Here is a 22,751-nt window from a genome sequence, read left to right on the forward strand (position 1 = left end):
AGCAGCAACTTACAAAGGTTGTGAGACTCAGAAAGAGAAAATTGATAATACACCCAAGGGCTAGAGGGAAATGTGAAAACATACACACTTGTCCCCCAAATCTATAGAAAATTCTGGCCGAGGAAGGGTGAGGTGGCAGGCGAGTGGGGCTTGGGGCAACTTGTGCAGGAGGGAAGAAAGTTGAGACACTAGCCACTGGAGAGTTTTTCTATCGAAGGGACTTATCATTGGCAAGCTGACTCTCACACGCTGGCTCCTGCCTGCGATTCAGATGGCAACGTCAGTGTCCCCTCCTGGGAGACACCTTTCCTGACCGCCCAGCATAGTGTGGCCACCAAGTCGCTTTCCACCACATTATCCCGTTTTACCTCTCTACACAGCACTTATTATTATCTGGCATTTTTCTTCTTTATTTTTTTCTGCCTGCCTCCATCTCCTATCCTCACGGGCTTCCCCACTGAAATGTAAGTTCCTAGAAGGATGATGACTTGGCCCCATGTGTTGTCTGTGTCTTGCTCCTAGAATATAAGCCCCAAGGTTTTGTTAACATCCACATCACTCCCAGTGCCTGGCACATAGTAGGGACATTCAACACTTCAGTGGATACCTGTTGAATAAAAGAATCGGGGAAAGACAACCCTTGCCCGTTTACCAAGGTCGCATTGCTGACAAGCAGCTGAAATTTTCCAGGAGTTGGGGTAGTGGCAGGCACGTTGCCTCCATTAAAGGCATAGCCTCAAGTTTTAGTCTGTTGGGGCCAAGAAGGGCTAATGGCACAGATGGCACTAGCAGTGTCCCCTCAGTGCTGAACAGTGATGTGGGTGTGGGGAAGGTACCATAGGAAGAGAAAGCAGCCGCTCCAGCAGGTAAGAAGGAGAAGTGGTAAGGGAGACGCCTGTGGCAATGGAAGCTGCGCAGATCAAATAACGCTGCCACCCCTTAAGCTTGACAAAAGCTTTTTTGAGATGCAGCAGATTATAATCATACTGAAATACACTATGAAAATATTCCTCACACGTTAACAGCTGTCTTCATCAGGTTGGTAAACATCAAAGATTTGTCTCAGTCTTTTGTTATTTCTACCTCAAATACGACCTGCCTCTTCGCTTCGTGAGATTCTCTCTTTGGAGAGGAGTAAAGCAAAGAGGTATAATCATTTACAAGCCAAGATATTTAATATTAGCATTTCATTAGTGACTCAAAATATGCTCCTTTCAGAATACGTGAAGTACAACAAATGTTTACACATTTAAGGATAAATAGAATAGAATTTCACAGCACGGGCTACTTTTTTTTACACTGTGAATAGTAATGATCCATTTTGAGGAAAAAGGGCTTTAGTGAATGATGTAAAGCAAAATAAAGAGGATTGTCAATGTGAAAAAAGAGATGGACTGTGATAAATTACTTATATGATGGACCTTGCGCAGTCTGCATGGATAGAGTAACCACATGCTTTATCATCCAAACGGGATGCTTCTGAGAGTGAAGGGGCACGCTGGTCATAGTGAACTCTGGGACAACAGTCAGAAACCAGGACAAACCAAGGATGTACGGCCATCCTCCTCATGGGGACACTTAATGACAACAAAACAAAATGGCTTGCTCATGTGCTAAACACATGACAGGCAACTCGTTGTTTTTTGTTTAACTGCTTGATATGTTATAACAAAATTAAACTATTACATCTGAATATAAATTATTATTTTTGACAACTGTCAGAAGAGAAAGAGAAATTCAATGGGCAATGTACCCTATTTTCAAATCGTTCTGATCATTAGAAAATTTTTCCCCTTGACCATAAAAATGAATCGGTATAGAGAAGTCTGCTGGATACCATTTCTCAGCTTAAAATACGCATTTCATGTTTTTACGATCACTCACCGTTCAACATTGACCTGGTTGGCAGATAGAGTTCATCTCAGGGCCCAGCCCTATCGGCCGTGCCCCACAGGGGTGCCACGTTGACAGGATTCTGAGGCCACTTTAGGGCTCAGCAGAAAGGCATGTGGTGATCAGTTAGTGATGTCTGCAGAGACATGGGATGGGGGCAGTGGCAGGTGTGGCAAGTATTGCCACCTCAGATTTGGACAAATGTCTGTTTTAACAACACTTTTCTGACATATATCTAGTACATGGTTGATGACTAAAGAAATAATCCCTCCTTGCTGATCCGCTGCGTCTGCTACCTCGTTAACTCTACTTAGTGTGATTGATGCACCAACTACGCCACGGGAGGAAAATGCATCACTCTAACGTGAATGAAGACAGCCACCTCATGATCGCCACACGTCACCGTTTCATAGCTCTCTTAGGCCAAAATCAAAAGAAGGAAAGATCAGATCCCTAACATCTGAACGGAAAGTGATAGAAAAAAATAACACAGCAAACAGGCTAGTTAATGGCGCCTCTGTTTCTATCCTTGACTTATTTTGTTCTTGGGGGCTATGTTTTTGCCTACTCAAGAGAATTTTAAGCAACAAAATGAAAATTAAATTTGCTTCTCCCCTTGCAAGCAAATATTAATGTCTCAACTTTAAAAAACTATTTTCAGCATTTATTTCACTGCCTCGTATTGTGTATTATTTATCCTTCATACAGCAGAGAGACCTGTTCTGTGCCTTGCAATGAGGAAAAATAAAAAGGATGTAGTCGATACTTTGAAAAAAATACAGGAAATATCACTAATATCGCTGCTTCTTTTGTGACCATGAAGTATGTTCCATCTTTGTCTTTTTTTTTTTTTTTTTTTTGAGGAAGATTAGCCCTGAGCTAACTACTGCCAGTCCTTCTCTTTTTGCTGAGGAAGCCTGGCTCTGAGCTAACATCCGTGCCCATCTTCCTCTAGTTTATACGTGGGACGCCTACCACAGCATGGCTGCCAAGCAGTGCCATGTCCACACCCGGGATCCGAACCAGCGAACCCCGGGCTGCCAAGAAGCAGAACGTGAGAACTTAAACGCTGCGCCACCGGGCCAGCCCCAGTATGTTCCATCTTTGGATCTCAGTTTTCTAATTGTCAAAAGTAGGCAGAATTAAATTCACATTGAGGGGTGAGCTCCAACTGGATTGTACGGCGGCGTGCCCTTATTCATCTTGACTCCACAGCTCTACTCTTCCAAGAGTGAGATCCTGTTGAAGTGGCTTTCCAAAATATTTTGTGGAAAATAAGGATTAATAGATGGCAACTCCTCGTTCATGATCCCCAAACAGGAGACGAAGTCATCAGGCAGCAGGTTCTGTTCTGGAACAGTTTCATCGGGCGAAGCATTTTCCAGGAGCACGGGGCTTTCCCTCTCTACTGAGTTTTGCGTGTCCGGGGGACTGCACTCTCCTTGATTTAAAATGAGGCTTAATTCTTCGAGGAATAGTGTGTTGCTCAGTGAATTCATAGTTGCGACAGAAAGAGCAAAATTAGGATATTGTTTAACCCTGGCATTCTTTCCCAGGTCCAAGGAAGCAACCGGCCCGAGGGTTGAGGAAGCTGTCTCATCACCATTGCCGAGAGGGTTTCCCCCAGTGAGAAAATTGGAAATCTGGGGTTTGTAGCCGGTGTTGAGATCAGGAATGTACACGACTGTCGTACTGGTGAGTAGTGACTTCTGCAGGCAGTCCCTGGGCTCCAGAGATGCTGCATTCTTGTCCTTGTAGGCCGTGGGCTTGTGTTCTTCTGGGAGAAGGATTTCTATCTCTGTAATCAGCGGATCAACATATAGGACCTGTTCACTGGAACTATTATTCATAAATTCACTTTTTTCCTGGGAAGAAAAGACACTGTTTTATTTTACAAAACACATTTAAAGAGGCCAACTGGATAATTGAATCAGGACTGGAATTCAGCTTTCCCTCAACCTTCCTTCCCCTCCCTTTTCTCCTGTTGTTTCTCTTCCCATACGATTTCCTGCTTTTGTCTTGTGTTATCCTGCTTGATTCCAAATCTTTATTAAATTCTCCCATGAGGAGACTGAAGGAAAGGAATAATAAAAATAATGCGCAGTTTAAGCACATGTCTTGACTTAAAAATTTTAAAGAGAAAGAAATGTCTTGCATAGTAACTTGCATATTATTTCAGGGCCTTCTAAATTTGGATTTTGGAATATGTTGGAATATTTCTTAATATAATGGAGCCTTACTACAGGAAAATATTTTGGTGCTTAAATAAAAGAAAAGAGGAGAGGAGACTCCTATTTTGCTGCCGTTCGAGAAGGTTGTAATAAATGCTTTGTGCTGAGTTTCTAAAGGTGTGTGGTTACTTACAATTCAGACATGTTTGTGATGACTGGGAGGGTGAGTGAAGGAGATTTTTATTTGTATAAAAGCCTGATGACTCTTCTGGGTAAGAAAAGGACTTGAGGCCTTCGGGTTGACGGCTAGCTTCCCAGGGTAAACAACTGTCACCCAACATCATTATAGAATTATAGCCACCTGCTGTGAACTGAAAGTTTGTGTCACCCTAAACCTCATATCTTGAAGCCCTAATCCCCAATGTGATGGCATTCGGAGGTGAGGCCTTCGAGGGGTAATTAGGTCATGAGGGTGGAGCCCTCACCAATGGGACTAGTGCCCTTCTAAGTAGAGACAGGAGAGAGACAATCTCTCTCCAGCATATGAGGACACAGCAAGATGGCGGCCCTCGGCAAGAGAGCTCTCCCCAGGAACCAAAGCTGCCAGTGTCATGATCTTGGACTTCCCAGCCTCCAGGACAGTGAGAAACAAACGTCTGTTGTGTAAGCCACCCAGCCTGTGGCATTCTGTTATAGCATCCCAAGCTGAGTAGAACACTACCCCTGAGTCTTTGAGCAGAAAACAAAGCCTCATCTGAGGGAAACCCTAAGGTTCACTTCTAACTCCAGGAGCCCAGGATGGGAAGGAAGTTTGGCAAAAAGGAAGACCTTCAATAAAGCAGTGTGAAGTGTCATTCAAATTTTCTTCAGCCTCAGCCTCCCCAGGGAACTTGTCGGGTTTGGGTTGGGATGGGCAGACATGTAGTCCAAGGTCAGAAGAAGTCAAAGGAACTAGACAGGCGACGGGAAACTGGGAATGCCAGGCGGCTGCACTCTGAGGCAGGAGGCGTTCACTTCAGAATGAGTGGGGCATGGGCGGAAGTCGGACCACAGTGAAGGACACAGAAGAGCAATAGGGAGTATTCCAGAGTGAGGACAATACAGGAAGAAGAGGACCTGATCACAATGAGGTCAGGGACAATGCTCTGAGCCACAGGAAGTCCCCAATTCCCTAGGATAATTACTAGAGGAGCAAGATAGAACCGTAAGTGGAATGAATATCAAGACTACAGAACCTGTAGTTCTGAGAATATGCTCTTGTCGTGTGGTTAATTAACTATGTACTTCATTACACACGTGGGTTCAGTTGTTCTAGATCATCCCTCCACTGTTAGTAGGCAGCATTACCTCCTTTGAAATCAGCCCCGTCCACACCCTTTCCGTCCTTCCAGTATCAAGGGTCCGTCCTCCTTTTGGGATCACCAGTGACCTGCTCCTTGTCACATCCCATAGACTCATTTCACTTCTTATGTTGCAGACGCTCTACCAAGTGTTCAGCCCTGTGGAGCCTTGCTTCTCGACGCTTTGCCCACACGTCCCTGCACTCATTTCTCTGGCCATCCTATTCTGCCTCTTTCCTAGGACCACGTCACTTCCATCTGGAAACCCCTCACTGACTCCTCATTGTCTCAAGCACTACTTCTGAGCCCTTTAACAGTGTCCTCAACACCTGCTGTGCGATGAAATCCCTCGGGAAGCTTTGGAAAAGACTGGTGCCTGGATGTCCCCTGCCCTCCCTCTCACAGAGATCCTGGGTGGTGGCCTGGGTGTTGGGATCCTAACACAGCTGGGAACTGCTGTCTTGGGGACCTCTCTGAGGCTGGGGAAGGAGTTGTTTAATGGGCTCACCAGAGCTCCAAATAGAGCCACTTGTATTTGTTTTACAAATACTTGTCTTCCTCTTATCATTGGAACCAAAGTGTCCATGGCTACAAACAAACAAACAAAAAATTTGTTTGAAAACTATTGGTCAACAGCATGAAGTCTGAGTTCCACGACAACAAGACCTTCTGTGACCTGATCCCAGTAACCACTCCAACGTTATTCCAGCCATTATTCACATCAAGCTTTTCGATAAGGCAACACCCAACAGGCTCTTATCACTCCTGCGCCTTTGCTCTTGTTGTCCTCTCTATTGTGAATGTTCTGTTTCTCCTGAGCAAATCCTTCTCATCTTTCCATGTGTTTCCTCTGTACTCCCATCATTTCTGTCTCTGCACCTACACTGCCGCATTGCAATGCTTGGATGATGTGTCTGTCCCATCCACTGGGTTTTGAGCCCCTTGACAGCCAGGCCAGAGTGCCGGAAAGTAGGAGAAGCACACATAGCAGATTCCTTCCCCTCCTCCACAATCAGCCACACTTCCTCCATAACCAGCAAAGTCCCTTACACCCTCAGGGTCTTCCCAGCGCACCCTTCTCTCCCTTGCTGAACTGGAAACATGGCTCACCCCTGGTAACACCATATCCCACAGTCCTCTCATATTTATCTTCTCTAATTCCATCGGGTCTCAGGAATGAAGTGGTGTCCTCCTTGGGCTCCACCTGCTTCTCCAATTTCATGCAAGACGGGGACTCCCTTTCTGTCTTTGAGGCTCATTCTGCTGAGATTTTCTACCCTCCTCCTTTCATCCCTGAAGACACCTACCAATTGCTTGTGACTCTGGCACCTGGACCACAATCTTCCACTCCACTTTTCTCTTTTGAATAGCATTGTTTCTTTCTTCCATCTCTCTTTTCTCCCCCTAACTCCATTCTCTCATCTGTCTTAAGTATGATTTGAAATACGTATAATTTTGTTGCTACTTATGTTTATATAGTTGTGCTAATATGCACACACATTTATTAATTTGAACAGAAATTCTGCTCTAATTATTTGGACTGCACTCTTGGTCTCAGCTGCCATTTAGTTTTTATTTAATGGTTGTACTTACCTGTAGCATTTTCACAACATTACTGTTTTCCAAATCAGGGATATCTTCATGAAGCCACTTTGGTATTAGCAATAAGATTCTTCGTTTAATTCTAAAAACCAAAAATGACTTATTAGAAGAAGCATTTCATTTTAGGACCGGTGCAGACAATCGTGTGGGAGATTAGAAAATCAACTAGACTGGTATGCATAATAAAAATCAAACTTTCTGACGCAGGAGCTAAGATTTCCATCTCTCACTTTAAAAAGTTAAGTGGGAAGTTGATTCAATATCTTTGCAGATTTTCCTCCTTTCTCTATTGCTCTGCTTCTCTCTAATGAGCCGGAACATTTAAAAACACACTAGATTCAAGATAAGTGGGAGAATCACCCCGGAAGTGACACTGTACACGTGTTAAACACAGTAGACCATGACAAGCAGGAGAGGCCAGTGTGGAAAAGTCTGGAAGACTTAAGGGATATTTTGCAGAACTTTCCAAGGTGACCATAACCACAGAAAAATATTAAAGAAAAGAATGTTGTGTAAGAAAACCACATAATTTGAGCTCCTCTAATTCTGAATTTGTAACGATTACAAATATGGTTGAAATGATAGTGGTGACGCCAAACCTCGGTGATGTGGACGGAGCAGGAGGCTGACGAGGTTGTTTTGCAGTGGTGTGGCACAGCGAGAAGACTGGTTTTTAGTTAGCCTGGGTGCTTATTAACGATCACTGGGGTGGGGTGAAGGAAAGAAGAGGGAGAAGCTGTGAACACCCCGCTTCGTCCCACAGGCTGTCCTTTGGCACCGCCACTGTGTTGAAAGCGCTTTCTGCTTTTTACAGTACAAATTGATTTGGGCAAACAGGTTGTACCAGGAACTTAGAACAGACTAAGCTGATCTCTGGCGCATTTTTACGTGTTAATAATGGCCCATTAACCACAGATCTGACTTGTTTATCTGTTTAAGCTGCTTCTCTAAGGACTTTTACTAAGTAGCAACCAAAATGGCTGGATGAACTCTGGGAGCCCAATTTGACTCTGAACTGTAGGGTAAAAATAATTTCTTTACACATATTTATATAATTAATGATTCAGCTTTTTTACCAATTCACACTCTCTTTCTATATCTAAACAGACTCAATTAGTAAGTTCACATATTGTAGAAAAGTTTTTATACAGAATGCTGATACAGTGAGAACATATTTATATATATATCTATTTTTTTTTTACCTATTCTTGGTTTCATTATATTTAAAATGTTTCGCCCTCTGTTTTCCAATTCTGTTTCTGAAGAAAGGCTTTTATAAATAATGTATAGTTACAGCAAATAATAGTATCTGCTCACATGTAAAAAGTTGTATCGGAATTGTCTCTTCTTTCTTTTGTCTTTTTAAAAAGAATACCTATTTAAATAATTAAACTAGCAAAGAATTGTCCTATTTTCTTATATGTCATTACCGATAGATAGTTAACTTTTAGGTTATTCTTAGTAACAAGCTTAATGTTATTTCAAATTTCACACTAAATAGGATATCTTTGGATAACAACACAAATATTAATATTTTTATGTGGTACAAGTTTGAATATTAAGATATTTCAAAGGGCTTTATAATCAAGTATACATTAAAATAAAGTTCCATATTAGTTTGCCCACCTCACAAGAATACCAGGGATGTGTTTATTAATGTGTAACTTAAATACTTAAGTTCTGAGAAAAAAGCCTAGTATGTTCTATTTAGTAAATAAAAAAATTACTAGTATACTCTATTTAGAATAGCTCATTCCAAATCTTTCTACTGCATTTCGATTATAAATTTGAAAAAAAGAAAGATGATCTCATGAAGCAAGTGATGGCAAGAAAGAGAAACCCGGAGCAGGGCGGGCACAGAGCAGCCATGTGTGTGAAAATCTGTGATGTGGCTGGGGGACCACCCCATCAAACAACGCTGGTCTAGTAACGGATTAAAAATACTCAGTGAAGCTGGGCAAATTTAGGAAAGTGAAGACCTTGAGCTCCTCCAAGTCTCATTTTTCAATAACTAGACATAGATCTTTACTAATACCATGTTGGAAAAAAAATGATTGAAGGAGGCCAAAGAGAACGGGCACTGGGGCTAGATGCCAAAACACCAACACAACTGGTATCAAAACGAGGAATTCAGATGTTGCCGCTTCTCTTCCCGCCGATTCCCGGGACTCACTTGGGTGGAATTGGAGGCGGGGGACGCTGTGAGCACTCTGAAGAATCCAGCACTGTAGGTAAACTGGAGGGCAGCGAGACAAGGCTGTGTAGTGAAGGAGAGAACATGTCTGTGATCAGCCAGGTCTGGACTCCTGGCTTCAGGCTTAGTGACCTTGGGCTGACCACTTCACCTCTCTCAGCCTCCTCCTCTCAGTCACCTGTGGAACAGGCCTTTGAGCTTTTCTGGCAGGGTCATTGTGAGGATAAATGAATGACGTTTGTAAAGCGTTTGGCGTGAGTAGGTACTCATTAAACACTCTTCCTTTCGTTTTTCCTTTCTCTGAATAAAAATGTTTACGGATTTTTCTAGCAAATAACTGAATTGACTATATTTGGGTGGCACAAATATGTGGTTTCAATCAGCAAACAGAAATTTGACAAAAACCTACCCAGTTCGGAGGGATCGGTTAAAGATCCCAATCAAAGAGAGAATCGACAACATGACAGCAAAGGAGACGGTTCCCGATAACAGGCGAATGTCTTGTTGCCCGTTGTCTGAAAGGAAAGAAAAAGAATTTTAGCTAAGCATTCGTGTCCGTGTGATGCCAGAATCATTGCTCTCTCTACTCTGCTCAAAGCGAAGTTCATTGACCTCAAAGGAAAAGAGGGAGGGGGAATAAAATCAACCTTTATCTTGGACTTTAGTGACAGCCCTTCCAAACTGCTCACGGTTAGCTCTTGTTTGAGAGAACTGAGCTGCATGTATCTGATGTCAGCGGGTTTCTAGAAGTGCATCTCTGGCAAATGTGGTCAGCATTAGACAGTTTTCTGAGCTTATGCATGCATATTTTATATAAAAGTTTCAGTGATAAACCTCATTTGGTTTGTTGGACACAAGTAAGAATTTCCAGTTGCTTGTAACAGACTCTAAAGTTGGCCACAGTCACAACTGAGGTTTTTAATTTTTTTTTTAACCTTTTGTGCAAGAGAGAAGTTATGCACAACTTGTCATCATTCTTCAAAATCTATTGTTCATCAATTTTTTCCTACTGAGAAATGACATTCACTCTACTTAGAACAATATATGTTATAAGAAAGAAATCCAAATTGCTATATATCTTGCTCTCACATTTTATTTTAAAAACAATGCTTTTCTTGCATTTTGAAGTTGAATTAATCAACTGAAATTTTTAAATAATTAATATAATATATTCAACATGTGTTACCTACCGGGCTCATCACATATTCTCCCTAGTACATGAAAAACTCTATTTCCTATTTTCAAATATAGACTATAATCGACACAAATTACACTGGAGTTGGTTCTGAGCCATGCTGGGTACTGGCCTCCCTTCTGTGCTCCTTCCTGCCTTCCTCCCTCCCTTTGGCAAATATTTATGGGATATTTACCACGTGAGGGACACTATGAGCCGTGCCCTGGTTATTCCCCAGCTGCACCTACCATACACTTGGGGGTCTCAGGGTGTCCAGCCCCTGTCCTAAAGACTATGGGTGAGCAGGGGCCCGAGTAGCTGAGCTCACTCCAAAGCCCCAGTAGGGTATGGGATTAGTGCTTTCCTAGGACTAAAACTCTATTGCTAAAGATTTCAAACAACTAATGGGAGGTCGTGCTGCAACATACCCTTGGGCATTCGTGCCTGGAAGAGGATAGAGAATCCCCACATCAAGATGGGGCCGGCAGAGCAATCTAAGGAGGAGAGCAGAGTGACTGAGAACACAACCTGAGAAACCCGGGTTTAAAGTGGACTCTGCCATTTACTAGCTCCCTAACCCCAGGGCATAATTACAAACTTGCTGAAGCTCCAGTTTCCTCTTCTGTAAGACAGAGACAATGGTCCCTGTGAAATCGGCTGCCGAGAGCCCCTAGCCTCTACGATTCCCACGGAAACATCAAGTTGCAGGTCTGGGTGGGCATCCGTGATTAGGGGTCTGTTCTGAACCTTAGCGCTTGGCTCCTGGTTGATTCGCATCTGCAAGTTCAGGGCGCCCTCACCTTCTTCCTGTTTCTCTAGGACACTTACCACCACCTGACCTTCTTTTACGGTTTTTCTCCCCTGTCTGTCTAGAATGGAAGCTCCATGAAGACAGGGGCTGTGTTCATTTTTTCACTGCTGACTCCTCAGCCCCCAGAACAAGTGCCTGGCACAGAGTGGCGCTTAATGAATATTTGTTGAGCAAATAAACAAAAGTCTAAAGAATGTCAATATAACCTGCAAAAGTTCTTATACTACTCCTGCCGTATTTCTGTGCAGGAGATAAATGGTCTACGTGGTCATTGGGGAATAGTCATGCCTGAAATTTTTCCATCTGAAGTTTCTCTTTAAAGTTGCATTTGTCCATTGTACAACCTGATCTAATATCTTTTTATGCTTAGAACATCTAGGTACGTTCACCAATGGAAAGTACTGAGTCACACTAACAAATAAAACGGGAGCTGGTTTGTATAATAGAAAGAAGGCAGACTTCAGGATTTAAAAAAACAGGATTTGGGGTCTTGGAGTTTTGGGGTCTTGAGCCCAGCACCTTCTGAAATGAAAATGTATCCAATCCATAGCAAAAGGTGGCAAAATCCACCTAAACCACTCCTGAAATTCAATTTTAAGCAGATCTTTGTTGACTATTTTCCTATGGAAAGCATATGGCATATCTTATTATCTAGAAACAGGCCTGACGCAGGAATTTTCAGTATAGAGGGTTAAATGGATGATTAGTAAAGACTACTCAAAAAACCTGACTAGCATTTTCTTACCAGAAGTAAGGTGCCCTTTAAAAAGGGAAGGAATTAGAAGCCCAGAATTCTGAGAATCATGTTGGAATGATTTCCGGGTGACCTGGGGAACTGAAACGAAAGCAGAATAGCATTAATCTCTTACATTTTTGCACTCAGGTTGACCAGTTTCCTGAGTGTTTCTTCCCTTGTTTGGAGATGATTAAAGTAAAACAGTAGCTTTAATAGGCTCGAAAGATGGACTGAAAGCAGTGGCCTCCAAGAATGTGTGTCCCGTCTTCTTTCTATTTAATTGGGTAAATCCTAAGGGGGAGACACTGAGAGGACGATAAAAACTACCTAGGGTTTGTAAACCTTCAAAGCGTGCCCACTAATTTCGTGAGGCTCCTAGGCAGCAAATAGCGAGGAGCTTTATTTCATTCACTGAGCCAGAAAAATGCACCATAACTGGTCTCTGCTTGATTCCTTCCAGTAGACGGTGCAATAAAGTTCAGGTTCCTTAAGAGTCTCCAAGACGTGTCACTTCTGCCTTTGCACAGTCTTTTTTTTTTTTTTCTTTTGAGGAAGATTAGCCCTGAGCTAACTGCTGCCAATCCTCCTCTTTTTGCTGAGGAAGACTGGCCCTGAGCTAACATCCATGCCCATTTCCTCTACTTTATATGTGGGATGCCTACCACAGCATGGCTTGCCAAGCGGTGCCATGTCTGAACCTGGGATCCGAACCGGTGAACCCCAGGCCACCAAAGCAGAACGTGCGCACCTAACCGCTGCACCTCCGGGCCGGCCGCTGCACTGTCTTTGAGATGCTGTTGGGGAACAGCATCTTGGTTCCACATAAGAAGACCAGTTTTGATTAGTAGCCACTTTGAGGATGTAACACAGGGATGGAATGCCATTAATGACTTCCCTCTGCTCCTTTCCCGCTGGCAAGGATCCTGGCCAGCCCTGTCTAGTCATAAAGGCTGTCAGGACACTGCTGATGAAAGCTTCTGACCAGGGTGGGGTGACCAGCCTTGGCAGCTAACTCGCTTTTAGTCTGAACTCAAAAGAATCCTGGAGCTTCCTTACCCATCTCCTCTCTCCTGATAATTAAAAGCTGTCGATGGTGACGTCGAGGACGTGACTCTCCCAGCTGGCAGACGACATTCCTGAAAATGGTTCTAAGCTCTGGAGTCCCAAGAGTGCCTCAAGCCCTATTTATTCAGTCTTCCAATTCTTTTTAAAGAATTACTTTTGGGGCCAGGGAGAAATCACAACTTGAAGCGTCCTTAACTGCCACCGAGATATCGCAGGCCTGTATAATGAGCTATGTGGCCTGGGCAACTCTCTTTGAGAAAAATATCATAGAGTTCCAATAAAAAGGTTCCTACAGGTCTTTGGAAATTTTTGAAAAAGTCTGATCTGAGTGTAGGCACAGGCTCAGTGGAAGGGAAGTTTTCTAAGAACAATGAGTGGGAGATTTTAGAAGATAACATCAGAAAAACCGAAAGCTCTTTCCTGTGTTTTTATTCTGGCTTCTCTGCAGCAAGAGGACAATGTTTCACTGTGAATTGTGACAAATCAGAAATTCTTTTCAGCTTCTCAGTGCTTCACTAAGTCTCTTTTGTTCCCAAGTATGTGGTTCCATTGAACTGCGAGGGAGCAAGGTTGTGCTCCAATGGCCAACAGCCAGGTTTTTTCACCTAAATTATTGTTTTACAGGTTTAAGCTCATTCTCAGGGAGCCCAAGCAGGAGTCTGTGTTACTCTGAAATTTTAAGAATAGAAATATTACATTAAAGTGTAAAACAATTTTTGGTTTGGCAAGATCATGGGTTTATAGTGTAAATTGCTGGATTATTTTTGTTTTCACTTTCATTATTTTAAAATTAGCGTTTTTATTTAAAAGTAATACATGGTGCTGTCGGTCCAGGTTAGTAAGGAGCCAGCTCAGTGGTGTAGTGGTTAAGTTTTCACACTCTGCTTTGGCAGCCCAGGGTTGGCGGCTTAGGACCTGGGTGTGGGCCTAGCACTGCTCATCAAGCCATGAGGGGGCAGCGTCCCACATAAAAATAGAGGAAGATTGGCACAGACGTTAGCTCGGCAACAGTACTCCTCATCAAAAAATAAATAAGTAAATATATAAATATGGAGTATTCTTTTTAAAAATACAGTTTAGTGTAATTCTCTTGTATAAACTGCAGGAGGTTATTTGGCATTGAAATTTGGTTATTAATTTGCATCACATAAAGATAATTTTCACATCTGAATAGGGCTTTATTAGTCCTAATAGAAAAAAATATCATCTTCCTTTAGGATCTTTTTGTTATCATAGTTTCAAATTAACCAACTGCATTAATTTAAATTAGATTAAATTAAAGACATTTAAAAGAGATGCTTGGGGCTGGCCCCATGGCCGAGTGGTTAAGTTCACGCGCTCCGCTGCAGGCGGCCCAGTGTTTCGTCAGTTCGAATCCTGGGCGCGGACATGGCACTGCTCATCAAACCACGCTGAGGCAGCGTCCCACATGCCACAACTAGAAGGACCCACAACTAAGAATATGCAACTATGTACCTGGGGGCTTCGGGGAGAAAAAGGAAAAAAATAAAATCTTTAAAAAAAAAAAAAAAGAGATGCTTAATTATCACAGGGTAATTTCACAGAGAATCAGATACCTGAAGTGACACAATTTGTAAGCAAGATTGTCAGAGAAGAAATCCAGCCCGATGACAAAATTTTCAAGCATAGGACTGAAATGAAGCCATATAGACTATATTCTTCACAGCATACTGCCACCAAGTGGCTAGGTCACTTCTTTTTCTTTCTTTCTTTCTTTTTCTTGTGAGGAAGATTGGCCCTGAGCTAACACCTGTGCCAGTCTTTCTCTATTTTGTATGTAGGATGCCGCCACAGCATAGCTTTCACAAGTGGTGTGTAGGTCTGTGCCTGGGATCCAAACCTGGAAACCCCAGGCCACCAAAGCAGAGCGGGTGAACTTAACCACTACATCACAAGGCCAGCACCCTAGGTCACTTCTTTTAAAATCATAGTTAACATTTTTCATTATAAAAGCAGTAGCTATAATATAGAAAAGAATTTTAACAGGAAAAATAAACAGGAAAGAGAAAGAACTATCCCTAATCCCATCCCCTTAATTCACTTGCTATTAGTATTTTATAGTATTTCCAAGAATATTAACACACAAAGGCATTCACAAACACAGAATGGTGTACACACACAGAGCCTTTACAGCTGAAAAACGTTGTTTATATCAGCTCCAGTCATCGGTGTATTGCTTAATGTGCCAGGAAAATCTCATGACATTTTCATTATTTATTTAATGTCTGTGGAGTTATGTCCATGATGAGACCCGTCTGTGCCTGTAGAACATTAAATTGTGCTTCTTACTCCACAGCACGTACTTGAGTATACTCAGAAATCCCAAATCATCTGTAATATGGTAAGAATGTTTATATAACTTATACACACTGACATTGGACTTTAGAGTTGGTCTTCGAGAAGATAATGTGCTCAGAGGGAACTTAGAGTGGTTTCAAACAAAAAAATATGTAGTTCCTTATTCCTGGACAGAGCTAGAAGCATAACATAACAATATTCTGTGGCCCATCAAATACCAGCCTAATTTAATCAAATCTGCACAAAAGGCCTTGGTTTTAGTGATAATGCATTCCATCTGTTCCTTAGGGTGATAATCAGTCTTCCCAGCCCTTCCCTCTGTGTCCGCCGCCACGGGGCAAAGCGAGTTTTGCTTTTCTTTTTAAGCGACCATTTACTGGGGACTAATTATGTTCCTGGTAATGTACTAGACTTGACCTGTTCTCCTTCTCTGAATGCTTACAACAACCTAATCAGGTAGATAAGACTATTGTCCTCATTTTACGGGAGCGGAAACTAAGTTGTGGAAAGGGTAAATGACTTGCCCAGAGTCACCCGGGTCAGGGTCGAAGACTGACAATTCCCATCCAGTTCTGACAGTGTCTGTGCTGGTCACTGGCCCCCGTACTTATCACCTCACTTCCGCAGCAGGATGGCTCCAGGCTCCCGTGCTAAGGCTTGTCCCTGGCTCTCCTGGGGGCGTGCCACAGTGTAGGAGGCACCCCACCACAATGGGCTATGGTTGGCCCAAGCCAATTAGCACTGATTTCTAGAATCTTTTAGTCTAGAGTTATTTTCTTCTGACAACCAACTATTTTCCTTGATTATACAAGCAATACATGCTAATTGTAGGATGCTTGAAAGTATAGAAGAGTATCGAGAAGAAAGTACAATTTTATCATTGTTCCCAAACTAGACACAGCCATTTTTCTACATTTGTGTATGTCTGCGCCCCTAGTAGAAATCATGCTCTTCACTAAATGTTGTCTTGTTTTTTCTTTCAATATTATGTCATGAACATTTCCTCATTTTATTAAGAATTGCTCAGAACCGTCATACTAATGGTGATTTAATATTTCATCATTTGCACTGTATTTATTCAATCAGCCCTTTATTGAGAAACTGATAGCTTGCCGGTTTCAAACACCAGATTTGGACTCAGACAAAACTCAGTTCAAGTCCCGGCTCCACCGCTCGGAGTTGCACGGCCCTGGGGAAGTTGCTCCACCACTCTGTGACTCACTTTCTTCATCTGTAAAATTGGATGATAACAGCACTTACTCCTGAGGTCTGAGGGCAGTTCGCCTCAAGCACTCGGTACCATGCCTTCACAAATTGAAAGTTTACTTAGTGTTAGCTACAGCTATTATTGGGCTCTTAGATTGTTTCCAAATTCTTACCATTATAAGTAGCTTAGGATAAACATCATTGTGCATAAATGTCCTTTCGAGGTCTCTGCTTATTTCCTAAGGGCTAGATTTCCGTAAGTGGAACTCCTGAGCCAGAGGATATAGACATTCACAAGGCTTCTTTATTTGCTTTTGCCTTTGTCAATCTTGGTCTCAAAGCCACGCTGACCAAGGCCTGTATCTTAAAGGCTTTGACCAGAGCTGACATGGGACCCTCTAGGCCCTTCTTTCAGGGTCTAGATATTCAAGAAAGAGGAGTCAGATTAAAAGAGACAAAGGGTGTGCTTTTCAAATTTTGGGAGTTTTTTTCTGTCCTATTTTTCTTAAAACATAAACTTTCCTTTGGTTTCTCTCTTTCTAATCTCCTTCTTCTAATATCTCAGTTGTTTCATAGTATTTAAGTGCTATCTCCCCAGGCCAGCTTAGCTCTGTGGTTGGAATTCAGCCCTACTGGGCTGAGGATAAAGATTTGCCACTAGCTGGCATCAGTTGGCAAAGCAGAAGACAATGGCTGCAGAAGCCCGGGGAGAACAAACTCATTCCCACACCTTGAAAAACAAGTCAAACTATGAGTCATTTGACATGTTGCACTGCCACCCTTGGATATAAGGAGGGGAGGGTGTGCCTAGACAGGGTCGCGGGATTCTCCTCAGGCTTATACTCCAGGCTGTGAGTACTCGGTACGTTAGGGAGAAGAAAGTAAGAAATATATGTCTGGCAATCATATTGTTAAAGAGAAAGAAGCAGAGGAGGAAAAGACAAAAAGCAGCAGGCACCAGGAAACTTCCCTAAGTAACATGGACCACACAGAGGTGTGGGACTGATGTCAAAGTGTAGCAGAACTCTGCATGCAAGAATGGGCAGCTTCCTAGTTTTACCCAGTGGTTGGAGATTCTTCCAAGGTGCAGCCTTGCTCTGAAGCATAAGATGTACCTCTTCCTGAGTGGGAACAGTCTAGCGGACTTTCGCCATATTTTAGTTGCTCTGCACACGACATGCTTCTTTGTGGGCATCATAAAATAGGGAAGAGGCAGGTAAGGCTTTCCCGCTGTGGAAGCCTCAGTGGAGCGGAGACTCCCTCCCCCCATGGCTAGCAAGTAGCTACAAGCTGACGACCTCAGCCTGGCCCACCAGATGCCCTCGTCTCCCGCTCACACAGGACACACAGCTCCAGGAAATCCCGTCTAGCAGCAGCTTTGTCTAAGGTCTGGTGACAGCAGCACCAGCGAGGTGTCCAGGGCACAGAGCAGGCTGTGGCAGTGAACACAGTGCCAGGGGCAGAGTCCTCACCAGATTCTTCCTAGGCAGCGATTCCGGCTGTGGTTCTGGCTCCTGCTCTCCCTTGGATACTGTTTACGACCACTTTGCCAGCTTTCCTACCTGTTTCCAGCTATGTTTCTAATAATTCCCTCTCTGCTTCAGAGAACCGGAGTTGATTTCTTTTGCTTGCTCTTAATCACAATGACTGGTAGAAATTGCAATAGCATATGGTGAGAGGATAAGTGAGGAGATGTGGTAGGACAAATAATGACATCCCCCCAAAAGGTGTCCACGTCCTAATCCCAGACCCTATGAACAGATTATTTGATATAGCAAAGGGGACTTGAGATGGCGAGATTATCCTAGGTTACAGGAGTGGGTCCAGTGAAATCACAAGGGTCCTTTTAAGAAGAAGGCAGGAGGGTCAGAGTCAGAGAAAGAGATGGGAAGATGCTATGCTTCTGGATTTGAAGATGAAGATGGGGCCAAGAAACTCAGGCAGCCTCCAGAATCTGGAAAAGGCAATGAAACTGATTCTTTCCCAGAGCTCCAGAAGGAACATGGCCCTGCGGATACCTTGATTTTAGCCCACTGATACGGAGTTTGGATTTCTGACTTTCAGAACTATAAACAATACATTTGTATTTCAAGCCACTAAGTTTGTGATAACTTGTTACAGCAGCAAAGGAAACTAATACAGGAGATGACTCCTTCCTCATAGAAAAGCATAATCTTTGTTCCTTATAGGTGGATATTGCAAACCTCAGAGAGATTGTGAAACTCTGATGAGCTGTTTTTATTCTATAGAACCCTGGTGATTTATTAGGCACAGGACATGAAGAAGATTAAATAAATCCAGACAAAGGTTTAAAATGATTAGTACTTCAAGGAAAACTGTGTGTCTGTTTAATAACCATGAATCTACAAATTTATAACCCATCTCAATATGAATGAATCAGAAATCTCTAATTATAAATAATGGAATTTTTGAAAAGTACATTCTGGGTGCCACCCTCTAATTTGTGTTATACCTAATATCACCTATATTTAGTTCCATTTGACATAACATTTGTTTTTGCTCTTTTAGCCACTAAATGTCCTGAAGTCCTGAAAAATTAATAAGAATCTCTAAGGAGTCATTGGTAATGCAACAACCACTAGTATTTTGTGAGAACAAAGTACAATGTGGTTTAATATCTTGCTCATACTTGCCTTCCTTTGGAGAATTGTCAAAAAAAGAATAATACGATTTCTCTGGGAAACTTTTCTACTGCAGGTAGCAATTCCAGCAAGTTAATTAGTCATTATGAAATGTGACTACCCTTCCCTCAGGCCTCTGACTTGTCATCAGAGGGATTATGGAGTTTGCACCTTTTCTCATCACGAAGGGACCCGTATCACAGTGCAGAACTGAGCAACACTCCTACCTAGGAGCCCTCTTCTCACCTTTTTACATCGGCAGTGGTGAATTTAGGGAGCTGACTTTCACGTTTTCAGCGTTGGTTTTCTACGGTGACAGGTTATCTTTTCCCCTTTGGGGCTCTTTCCATACTGTGTAAAGAGCCCAGGGATTTTTACAGTGACCGTCCGGGTTGGAGGTCTAGAAACTCCGACCACAGCCCTGGGTGGTTCTCAGCCTCAGCTGAAACCTCACAACCAGAGGGCAGAGGGGTAACGTGGGACGTCGTATTCATAGTCCCACGTCCTGTGCTTCTGGGGCTCCTAGCTGCTGAGGTGGGCTGGGACGATCAGCGACTCAGGAAGTGGTGGGCAGGAGGAGGAGGAAGCAGAGAGGTGACCAGATGGTACAAGAGATAATGGCCTGAGGCTCTTACATGCCCACCCTTTCCTGCTCCCCAAACCATCACCACTAAGGCAATGGCTTCAGCAATCAGGTCTCCCTCACTCTGTCCACATTTCCTGCCCACCCCCTATGCCATCCTTCATGACACTTCTCCCTCTTAAAGAGTGCCCTCTGGAGCAGTGGTTCCTTCACCTCACTGCCAAGGAATCGCTCGGCAAGACGTTCAGGAGTCTGCGTTTAAAACTGGTTCTCAAGCATTTCAGATGCAGGTGGCCCACAGACCCCAGTCTGAGAAACACTGCTTTCTAGACACTTTACTGGACCAGGGCCACTGGAAAAACACATTATGAATTGCCCTGCAGTGGTCCTGTCTTGGGCAGGGCCACCTGTTCGCCCTGTACTCTGTCCTCATTTCAGACTGCCTTATCCAGTCCCAAGGTTCCTGGAGTCCTGTGGTTTCATTCTCATTGCCCTAACCCAAATCTGCTTCCACGTCTTGTATTCATGCCAAAGGATTTCGAAATAGTTGATAGCATCTTATGGTTAATAGTTGTTCACATTTTCATAACAAACAGTACAAGAAAAATGAAGATCTTTTGGCATAATTTTATTATAGCCAATGTGTGGAGGAGGATTTGGTGAGGTGGCTGACGGGAGGCTGACTTGGGACCCTCCTGGGTCTCTTGGGAAGGAGAACCGCAGAGCTAGAGTGGGGGTGCTGGAATCCCACAGCCTGATTATGCCCTGGCTCTACCATTTACCAGCTTTATAACATTTGGGAAAACGCTTAATCTCCCTGGGCCTCACCTTCTTCATCTGCACAATGGGAATAATGATTTTATAGGGCTGCAGTGATGAGGAAATGACAGTTCACATGTAAAATGCTTATCACAGTGCCTAACACTCAGGGAGCCTCCAGTCAAGGTTATCGATTATTATTTGTTATCCTGAAGTCTCCCTGGGTTCAGTCACTGAATTAGCTTCTTGCTATTGTACCAGGATAGGAAAATATGAGTCTCTAACCCAGAGAAACTTCTCTTGTGTGTTTGCTAAAGCCTGATGTTACATTCTAAGACACTGAGTTTTTCTTTTTCTTTTTTCGTGTAAGGCTTTGTTTTCCATTAAAGTCTGACCACTCCAAGGAAGCATAAGAGAGTAAGTCTCATAAGTCATTTAACCCTCACTCTAATTGAGTTTGTTCCGTTTCTCTTGGAGACCAGGTCTTTAAACGCCAAGGACAGGCACTCTCCAGAGGTAGGGTGACCCAGGAGAACGTGGAGGGCCCACCGACAAGCCATACCCACTTCGTGGTTTGCCCTCTGGTGCCATCTGGGCATAAATTTTGAAAGCGCATTGTTTTGGGATGGATAAACTCAGTGATACACGTGTAAGAATTTTACAGAACAAAACAGGAGATTCTTGCATGGAGGGAGCACTATTGCCTGGGCTGTGTTTCTTCGTAAACAAATAAACCTTTAATTAATCACTGGGAAAGTTTGACTGGGCAAAAACCCCATTATCAAACAAGTCGATTAACTAAAGTGTCACAGAACTGCATTTTTTATTTTTTCAATTGCGAAACAATTCAAAGTCCAGTTGTGAGGTCTGATTCTTACTGCTTTCATTTATATCTTTATTTGTAATACTACGTAATTTACTTTATTATTTTTTTTGTTGACTGCCTTCTCCAGAATTAAGCGATCTCTCTTTCCTTTGCTCACTGAGGTTCTGCAAATACTTAGCAAGTGCCTGGTGCACAGTAGAGGCTAAATGAACGCTTCACGAATGACTAAATGAGCGACTGTCTCTCCATGGATACCTTTTTAAAAAGCAATTGATATTAAAGATTTGCTAAAAAGCTGTTTGGCAATTTACATCAAGCATCTTACAATGTGCTTAAGTCTTGAGTCAATAAGACCTAAAGACATAAGGAGAGTTTATATACAAAGCTATTTAAAGAAGTTGATTGATAATGAAAAAAATGCAATAACCTAGATATTGCTAAAATAGGTAAATGATTAAATAAATTATAGTACATCCATAAACTGGAATGCTGTGCAGCCATTAAATAGGTTTTTAAACTCCACAAGATAGATTAAATAAGAAAATCAGGATATAAAACAGTATAGACACCACAGCAACAATCATTAAAAAAATGTGTGCATAGGAAAAAAACAGTATTAAATCCATTAAAATATAAACAGCAGTTATATCTAGGCTATAAATTACAATAAACTTGCATTGCTTTTACAAGCAGAAAAAAGATGAATTTTCAAAAAGATTTAATATTAGCACTTTCCCCAACACACTTTCACTGTCTCTCGTTTCATGTGTCTTAGAAAGGAATGTGTTGATGGTTCCTCTTTGATGACATGTTAAACTTGGATAGAAGCAACTTTTCAGGGATATCTAATTTTAAGTGGTGTCTTTGCCTCTTCAGTGATTTTTTCCTTTGGAAACAAAGACTGTACATGTAGACAGGGTGGCTGTGGGGCTCCTGCACCCTTCCCCTGGGGGCTTACGACCTTTACCTCCAAGGGAGAACGCCTGTGGTCCTGTACTTAACTGGCAAGACACTTTAGGCAGCTGCTCCTCCACTTTGTTGTAATTGGTTAAAAAGAAATTGCTGAGGGCTGGTGGTGAGTAAGGAAATTTGTGTTCTAGTTTAGGTACCATTACCCACTAGCAACGTGCTATTTAGCAAGCCGTGCCTTGGTTTCCTCATTTGTAAAATGGTTCCAATTACACCTCCAGACATGGCTGATGCAAAGATCAGACAAGCTTATTCATAGTAATCCGTCGTAAGTGGTTAAGTATCAATTTGAATAATCTTGCTAGACAATTTCAGATTTCATCTTAAAATAATTGGATTATCAACTAAATTCTAACTACTATAAAATGGCATGTAAAGTCCTAAGAATTCTTAACAATATCAACTGAAGACAGAATACTTTAAATTAAAAACTAACTTTTAAGAAAGAGAACTGATGGGGT

General features: G+C 42.6%; 1 protein-coding gene across 3 annotated transcripts in view; it reads right to left on the reverse strand.

Annotated features, from left to right (window-relative positions):
* Positions 1–2,535: 2,535 nt before the first annotated feature.
* IL23R (interleukin 23 receptor) overlaps positions 2,536–22,751 on the reverse strand; it is a 54,055-nt gene continuing 33,839 nt past the window's right edge. For all 3 annotated transcript variants that reach the window (XM_070592344.1, XM_008533216.2, XM_070592343.1), the window contains 4 exons: positions 11,931–12,020; positions 9,610–9,715; positions 6,998–7,088; positions 2,536–3,758 (listed from right to left, as the gene is read on the reverse strand). In XM_070592344.1, the coding sequence (XP_070448445.1) occupies positions 3,111–3,758; positions 6,998–7,088; positions 9,610–9,715; positions 11,931–12,020 (935 nt within the window). In that variant the 3' untranslated portion in view covers positions 2,536–3,110. The remainder of the gene's footprint in view (positions 3,759–6,997; positions 7,089–9,609; positions 9,716–11,930; positions 12,021–22,751) is intronic.

Source organism: Equus przewalskii, chromosome 24 (assembly GCF_037783145.1).
Source record: "Equus przewalskii isolate Varuska chromosome 24, EquPr2, whole genome shotgun sequence".
Taxonomy (NCBI): Eukaryota; Metazoa; Chordata; class Mammalia; order Perissodactyla; family Equidae; genus Equus; species Equus przewalskii.